This window comes from Carassius auratus, chromosome 49 (assembly GCF_003368295.1).
Source record: "Carassius auratus strain Wakin chromosome 49, ASM336829v1, whole genome shotgun sequence".
Taxonomy (NCBI): Eukaryota; Metazoa; Chordata; class Actinopteri; order Cypriniformes; family Cyprinidae; genus Carassius; species Carassius auratus.
In genome coordinates this window covers 10,689,554-10,698,373 of record NC_039291.1, presented here as the reverse complement: position 1 = coordinate 10,698,373, position 8,820 = coordinate 10,689,554, and the positions used below count along the sequence as shown (strand labels likewise).

General features: G+C 35.6%; 2 protein-coding genes across 2 annotated transcripts; one reads left to right on the top strand and one right to left on the bottom strand.

The window, feature by feature from the left end:
- On the bottom strand, positions 1–5,012 carry LOC113066179 (acetylcholine receptor subunit delta-like). Its single transcript, XM_026237914.1, has 12 exons — positions 4,611–5,012; positions 4,133–4,278; positions 3,977–4,021; positions 3,752–3,861; positions 3,510–3,665; positions 3,293–3,405; positions 3,013–3,213; positions 2,753–2,864; positions 2,470–2,584; positions 1,198–1,408; positions 978–1,096; positions 1–408 (listed from the first exon to the last, which is right to left on the bottom strand). The coding sequence occupies exons 1-12, from the start codon at positions 4,666–4,668 to the stop codon at positions 226–228; spliced, it is 1,569 nt and encodes a 522-aa protein (XP_026093699.1). The 5' UTR covers positions 4,669–5,012; the 3' UTR covers positions 1–225.
- Positions 5,013–5,817: 805 nt separating this feature from the next.
- Positions 5,818–8,212, top strand: LOC113066180 (calcium/calmodulin-dependent protein kinase II inhibitor 2-like). Its single transcript, XM_026237915.1, has 2 exons — positions 5,818–6,309; positions 6,926–8,212. Exons 1-2 carry the CDS (start codon positions 6,141–6,143, stop codon positions 6,994–6,996), a joined length of 240 nt encoding a protein of 79 aa, XP_026093700.1. The 5' UTR covers positions 5,818–6,140; the 3' UTR covers positions 6,997–8,212.
- Positions 8,213–8,820: the final 608 nt, after the last annotated feature.

Genomic DNA, 8,820 nt, shown 5'->3' with positions numbered 1-8,820 from the left:
CCCAGGAGGAAAACCAAGCATTATTATTTTATTCTCAGAGCAGAAGAGGCAGATTTATTAAACCACATAAGCTACATAATATTAGTAATCAAGTTGCATAAGAAGCCTAAATGGAAAGTAATTTATATCCATGCTATGCATTACTGTCAGAACATCCTATATGATATTTCAGTGCTGGTGCTATTATTCATTATTCATCTAGGACACTGGTGTGGTGTACAGAGGTCATGAGAAGCGCTTGTTTTCTTCTGTATAGGTGAAAGTGTCTCCCTGGAAGGGCAGCGCTGGAGGCTGGTTGTAGATGCCCATCAGGAAGATGCAGATGGTTCCTAATGTCATAACTGGAGTGACCACATAGAAGCAGAGTCGGTCCACTGTTCTGGCAATCCCACTCCAGTTGTCCTTTTCCTGAAGAAGAAACGTGTTATGCTTGTGAAAAAAATTATATTTATATGAAAAAAATAATACTAATCCAATTAATTTTTCACACATCACCGTCTAGTTATTCATCATGTTGTGCATGTGCTTAATGTAATTAAATGAATCATTAAATTAAATGGATACAATTTTTTATTAAATTAATAATTAATTTAATTTAAATTAATATATAGTTTTATAAGATAAATTCATAGTGGAAATTAAAACGTGATAATATTTAGAATTGTAATTAATTTATACAATAAATAATAATATAATAAAATGATATTATATACAATTATGAAATATTATGCATAATATACCTTTATATTAATATAACATATTTATATGTTAAAGGATCCAAACAAAATGAACAAACAAAAAAATCTGTACAAATTATTCAGAAATACTAGATGCAATTATTATTGTAATCTAATTTGTGATACATAAATAACTATAAAAACATGCTGTGTCAAATATTCTTAACACATTTTGTCTAAAGGTTTAAAAGTCTGTTGGGTTAAAAAAAACAACAACATTGGATTTAATTGTCTTTTTACCTCATTATAGTCATTTTTTTCGTGCATGTGCTTAACGATGTAATTGGCTCCTTCAACAGCTGGCTTCATCTCGTTGTACAGCTGATCCGACATCTCTGAGTCATTACTGGATGTGTACGCTGTGAAGAATTTACTCTTTTAATGGTATTCAAGTGTGATAACACTTTAAATATGATCATAATGTGAGTTTAAAGTGTTATGCTGATCATGTGGGACTGACTAGCTTTGGGAGTTGGGCGAGCAGCCATGCCATGCCTCTCAGACTGCTTCTCAAACATCAGTTCGCTGCGTGATTTAACACTGTAGTACTCCTCGGCCTGGGCGATGTACCCCAGTGAGCTGGAACGCCGTGGCAGCGCTCCCTCCAGGCTGGGTTTGTCATCGGCTGGACGGGACATGTGGAGAAGACGAGGCAGTCGCTCCAAAAAGAACTGTAGCCGACAAGATGAGCAGTCGTTGAAGAAATAGTGCAAATGGAAATTTGCTAAAAATTTAATCACCCTCAGCTCACCAGTGGATACCCTGCAGTGAATGGGTGCCGTCAGAATGAGAGTCTAAATTGCTAAATTTATAAAAATCATAATAATCACAAAAGACTTCAATCCTTCGATTAATGTCCTGTTAAGTAAAAAAGTTGTCTGTTTCTAAGAAACAAATCAATCAAGTTGTTTTAACTTTAAATTGTTGCTTCTGGCCAAAATCCATAATGCTTACTCCTATGAAATTTCTTTATAGAACGGTTTTCACTTGTAAATGGGGCTTAATCTGTGCATATCTCTCTCCTGGTTCAGACAACATTTTTACTGCATGGAGAAAGCAATATTATGGATATAAGACTTGTGTGTTGACCCAGAAGGTTAAATAGAAATTGGATTTGTTTCTTCAAACACACAGCTTGTAGCTTTTCAACTGGATTTGTGTGAATCTCATATAGATTTTTATGATGTTTTTATCAGCTGTTTGGACTACCATTCACTGCAGAGGATCCATTGCTGATCAAGTGATGTAATTCTAATGTTTAATACATCTACATCATGCACATCCTGAGGGTGAGAACATTTTCATCAAATTTTCATTGACGAATTACTTTTGTTTTTCTTTCATAAGTTACTTTGGATAAAAGCTTTTGCTAAATGGATAAATAAGTAAAAAATAAATAAATGTAATCTTTAGCAAATGTCAATCCCATTTTTCATACTGCACATTATAATGTTATGAGATCAAAATTCATTGAAAGTATTTAAATTACTTGATTTTGCTATTGTTAGTGTTTGACTTTTTATTCATTTAGACAAAATACTACAGAAAGTTAATATTGAACATGAAATTAAAATAATAATAATAAATTATGCATATGTTGCTACTATTACACACCATCAATAAAAAACCAACATTTTTGGACACAATAGTCAAAATTTATCATGCATGAGATTATCAGTTCACGTGCAAAAAAAAAAAACTTAATTATTGCAGAGACAAGTGAGGGCCTGACCTCTCTGGTCCATTCAGTCATGACATGGGTGCTGGGGGTCCGAAAATGCAAGTTGAGCACAATTACGCAATTCAGCACCACCACAGTGACCAATACCATGATAAACATCAGATACCTGTCAAAAAAAAATTCATTTTATTATTATTTTACCATTGCTAATTGATAAAAAAAAACTGTGTATGTGTTTAAAATCAATACTTTAGTACCAACAATAGCTTTATGAGTTTATTCTATATTACTGATACTGAAACATCCTCATGCAATAAATCTGATAGTGGCATACTTCACAATTAAGGGAACTGCCATAGACGTCTCAGGCAGACGCTGTGAAATTAGCAGCAGAAACACAGACTGAGCCAGCAGCACAGAGATGGACAATGTCATCTTCTCACCACCTGAAACAGGAAAAAGATCGAATGACATACCGTCTTGTAACATATATGGATTTTAATATATGTAACAAACAAATTAATGGCTTCCTTCAATAAACTTTCATGGTATTTCTGTCATATGTACAGTATGGTAAACAGCAGGATCACTCACTGTCCGCAGGCAGGTAGTAGACGAGTGAAGCCAGGAAAGAGATGAGCATGCAGGGAATGATTATATTGACAACGTAGAACAGGGGTTTACGTCTAATGATGAGATAAAAGGTAATATCCTGGTGCTTGTTGCTTTCCACTGGGATGTTTTTATAAATGTTGTTCCTGGCAGGCTTGTGAACTATTTCCCACTCGCCATTTTCTGCAAGAAAGGAGACAGAAAGATTGCGTATCTGGATGAAACAGCAGAAAAAGATAAATATCCTTCTGTCAGAGCTCACCTGTGAATCCCTCCGGATCAATAACGATCCATTCCACCTTGTAGGACTTTCCCTCTTCGTTCTGCTCCTCTTTCAGATGTAAGCTAATCTCTTTGGCATTGTAAGTTAATGAGCTGATAGAGACAGAATGAGTCTCGTGGGGGTCATTAAGCAATAAAATACCAGAAGTAATTCATGCAGCAGGTAATAAAATGTATAAACATACTACAAAACATACCTAAACTTTAGTGAGCAGTTCTGCCAATCGAAAGGGAAGTAGTTGACGTTTATTGAGCAGGAGCTTCGAAATATAGCTGGAGGCAACCAGTACACATATCCACTGGGATAGATCAACACATTGCAGTAATAGGCCACCTGGAACTGGGCATCATTGCTATTTTAAAGAAAAATGAATGATGCTGCTTTCATAAAAAAACATCAATATCGAGAAATAAAACATGATGGAGAAAGACAGCATACTTGTTTTCGAGAACAATCTCTGGTAACCAGACCATACTTGGCGGCAGGCGCAGGACGGGAATGTTATCAAACTCTGTTTCATTCCACTCAAGTCTATAATCAGTCCAGCCCTTAAGAAAACAAGAGGGAAATATATTAGAGAAGACATATTAAATACTAAATACTAAACAAAAAATATATATATAAATTAAACCACACATTTAGGAATCCATATAATGTACTTACATGCTCCATCCACACATTTGTTAGTAATGTTTCATCAACTTCTTTCTGTAGTGGAAAAAACATCTTTGTTTGACAGTCTGGCACAGTATCAGACAATATTTATTTGACATATATTACAGTATGAAACTGTTTATACTGGCAGTATTATGTACTCACCAAGGAAATAAGATTAGAAAGTGTCAGTGCAAGATAAATGTCTACAGTATCATCTTTATTTTGGACCGGACGAAGCTCTTTGTTGTAGCCACGCTCCTTAAAAAGGTAGTTGATGAGGCGTTCCTCTTCATTCCGGCCCCAACATCCTACAAAACAGAACATATCTTCACCTTTCAGAAAGTTTGATCAAATATTTATATTTGGGTGCCACATTTTTATGAAGCAAATAGCTAAATGGATGTAGTACTTTTACAAAACAACATAATTGTAGGGGTCCGCTACGTAAAATCAAAAGTCATCGTAAAAACATAATAATCATCATCTTCTACTGATAAAATAACAATCTTTTATATAATGCAATCAGCATTCAGTTTTTTATTAAAGTGCTATAACTTATTTAGTAGTTGTGTTACTTTATAAGCACGAAAGAACAGCTGACAGATATTAAGCTATTAAATATTTCATTAGTTTGTCCTACCTTGGAGAAAGAAGGAAAAAAAGGACACCGTCAACAGATGTAGAAAGCTTTTCATCATGTCATGCCGTTGTATGACTTCCTTTCACTGTTATTGTCGTGCACACCCAGGGCTTTTCAGCACAGCTTTTCCCCTTGACTGACACAGACAGGTGTGGAATCAATCCAGAGAGGAAAAGAGCACACACATAATGTCCAATGTTGACTACCTGCACTAAAGAGACTGTAGGGGGTGCTCAGCTATATTTAAGGGCCCAAAATGAGAGTGAGCGAAGTAGTCAAAAAATATATGTCCTTTTCATAAAACTCATTCTTATCTCAACCAAGAAGTCGACCCAAAGTAGCCCTCATAAACTGTGAGATACCAACTGCACCGCTCTCCACTTTGGTCCACATGGCTAGTCTAAAAATGGACCAACAACATTCCAGTGGTGATCCTACAGCAGGCCACCTGTCACCAGAACAGAATGTGTTTGCACAGACAGTGTGAGTCTTTAAGGCAAAAGTCAGATCAGCTTTCAGTGCTGGCTGACATGAGTCGGAAAAGAGGTTGGATTTTCATGGTTTAGTCATTTATTTTATTTCCTCTTTTGCTACTATACAAGCTCTAGGATCTCTTGAAAATGGCCAGCAGAGGGAGCTAAAAGATAACTCAAGTTTTTAACAGGGAGCCAACAGAGCAACGCCAAAGATGGGCCGCAGATTTTCACATATTTATCCATTTACTCAGTGCTTTGGCATAAAATTTGGGATTAGCCAAGTCTTAAATTGTGTATTTTAGATCATGTGATTCTGAATTAACTGATAAGGAAAATAAATAAACACTGCTATATCTGGTTTTATTTGTATTCTATTCAGATTTTCATTCTTGTTACTTTACTAATACTTAAAAGCGACAAGAGCTGATGAATGGCTACTAGTAAGCAAAACTGGGTGCCATCAATATTGGAATATACTGAACCACAAAATTGCAATTGGTTACTAGTAACATGCTACTTGTAACTATTGGGATGCGGAAATAGGAATAAACACAAGTGGATAATTTATATTGGAGTAAACAATGAAATTAAGAAATACTAGTCAATAATTGATTACTTTCTTGTAATAGGTAAATAGTAATAATAGTTCAATTCCTAGTTAAACGTCTTACTGTATTATTGTACTGTCTTTCCCTCGCGCATCTTTATTTATTTATTTCTCCCTATTCCCTCCCCTTTCAAACCCGGATGAATGACTTCACTTTTCCGTCTGGGTTTCCTTTATGGTCTCGAGATCTCCCTGTATTTCTCGCAAGGGCTCATCAGCAGGCGGACGCATCCCTCCTTTCTCCGGTACAACCGACGGTTCGCTCAGGAGAGCAGCACACTGGACCTGCTGAGAGATAGTTGCTCCAAGCTCTTACCTGGAGTTATTTTCCAACACTGAGTAAAAAAAAGTAGTAGTTTATAAAGACTTTATCCATAACTTCCTACAAATAATAGGCTATTAGCTTTTCCTCACAACTTCTTAGCTGGGAATTTGAGTAGGATAGCCATGTCCGAAGTGCTGCCATACAACGAGGGGAAGATGAACGGCTACGGGGCGGACAGTGATGTCAGTCAGCTCTCCTTCAGCTGTCGACTGCAAGACACGAACTCGTTCTTCGGAACGTCACAGTCCAAAAGGCCACCGAAACTCGGGCAGATTGGCAGGGCAAAACACGGTAGGTATCATACGGGTTAATAAAACTTTAAAATAAATTAATGAATGCAATCCCCATAACATATTTAAATTGATCTTGCCTGGAACGATGGCTAATAAACATGAAAAACAGAGCACAGTGTTACACAGACAAACACAAATTATCAGATAAAAATATGTGACAAAAACAGTAAGCTTAATAAAAAAAGGGAGTATAAAGAAATAAATCTGAACAAAATGTCAAATATATGCTTTAAAAAATACTCTTGGAATGTATAAATATGCATTATATTGAATTTACATTTTACAGTAAACATATATGTATTGCCTTATGTTTTATAATTTTCACTGTAAATTTAATGGGAATTTATTTATTTATTTATTAATAATATTTTTGCATTGAAATAAAATCGAATATAATTTTTCACTGTATGTGATGAGGGAACCTACAGTTAACCAATTCCAGTTATAAATTTTTTTACTAAAATGATCTTAGTGAATATACTGTACAGTACATTTAAAAAAATGGCCCTTGATAGCACATTGTCCTGCTGACATAATTAGATAAATGCTGCTTTTCTTACCTTTATGCATACAGTTTAAAAGCTCTACTAAACATCTGTGTCCTCTCTCCACAGTGGTCATCGAAGATGACCGAATAGACGAAGTTCTCAAAGGGATGACAGACAAGTCAACTCCCGGTGTGTAAACTTGAAAGATTATGCTTTTTCAACCTTTTCTTTTAATCACCGGTTTGACGCACTTGTCGCCTGTGCATGTGAACGAGAGGTGAAGATGGTTCAGTGTATGAGTACAGGACGAAGGATGAAGAGCCACTCTGCACAATGGGTTAAAATAGCAAGATTTGAAGATGCTGGCAATTCTCCAACTGAAACCCATCCCAAACCGCTGCTGTGAAGAAAGCCTCCCAAGATTTCTGGTCATTAAGCCCCTCGTCTCATAGACGCCGTGGGTCTGGGTGTGAGATTTCATCACGACATCAACAAACAGAAGCCCCTGTTTCATAGGCATCTATCAAACAATGAGCTGCTCGTTCAAGGGAGCTGTCCAGTTCAGCACCTGAAGCACAACTTGACTGTCTTTCCAGAGAAATAAGCTACATATATATATTGCATGGAAATGGGATGATGTATGTAATCGAGGGAAGATTTTATTCACTTCCGTCACATCTACATCCATTCCATTTTCAATCCTTGACTGATCATATGCCCAAAATACATTTTATATCCACTTAACGCCAGCGAGGAAGATCTGAAGAATCAGCAATGGAGCGAAAATGAGAAGGAGTGCTTCTTGTTTGATTTATTGCATCTTTTCTATGACTGTTTATTAGTTTGGCGTCGTGTATAGAGTAATATATACGGTTCTCTTTGCATGAGCTTTTCTCTTGTGCCATTGTGGGTGTTTCCACCTCTTTTAAACCCAGGCACGTTTGTTTTTACTGAAATCAATATTTGTATTTTTTATATCTGAATATTTGTTACTGAGAACAAGACTAATAGATCATCAATACAGACAGGGTATGTGAGGATACAGAGGCATAAAACATAATCATAGAGGACAGAGTGAATGTTATTTTGGGGAGGGGTTTTCACACATTAGCATAAACATGCTTTCTGTTGCAATAAGTGATCATGTCTTTGTTGATAATGAAATGGTTTGGAAATATAATTTCAGAGTATGTTCAACAGCACCCTCACTGTAATTACATCAGTGTTTTTTTTTTTGTTTGTTTGTTTGTTTGTTTTTTGAGCATATCAGTTGATTATTTATTTATTTGTTCTTGTATTATTTTAAAATGTCAGTGTGTGGTTTATTGTGCATGAAATATTTTTCAAGCTTATAACTAATTTATGAAGCAAAAAAAATGTACACAAATGTCTCATTATACAAATTAATGAATAAATGAATTCAGATGATTTATTCATAATGAGGTTTCTTTCTTTATATTTGTACTTTAATAACTGGGGGGGAAATGAGAACATACAGTAGATCTATAAATGACTAGCAATAGCAAATACTGAGAGAAAAATAAAAACAGTGAACTGCAGAACATGGGCAATCCTTTAATTTGAATATAATCTGATGAATTTAAGGGGTCTCTGAGGCTCTTAATGCAGGAATGAGACCGAATGGGATAAATTCAGCTGTTTTCAGAAATTATAGTGAGTGTTGCCCCTTTAACCAAGCTGAGAGAATATAAAAATATGCATATATTGGAATGGAATAATCAATAAACATACACTGCGCATGCACCAGGGCATGCAAACCTTCAGCTGGTTTAAATAAACTTGCAGATAAATAAACCTTACTAGTTTATACTCATAAAAATAGCTATTCTCTATTCAGACCAACACAATAAACACCTAAATAATAAACAATTAATGTATGTAACCAGATAATGATCAACTTAATGAAACTGTACTTCCATCAGGGGACGACTATATCTATAATATCCAAATGTGATCACGGGACACCCGAACACTGCACAGTACACACTGCTAAACCACTC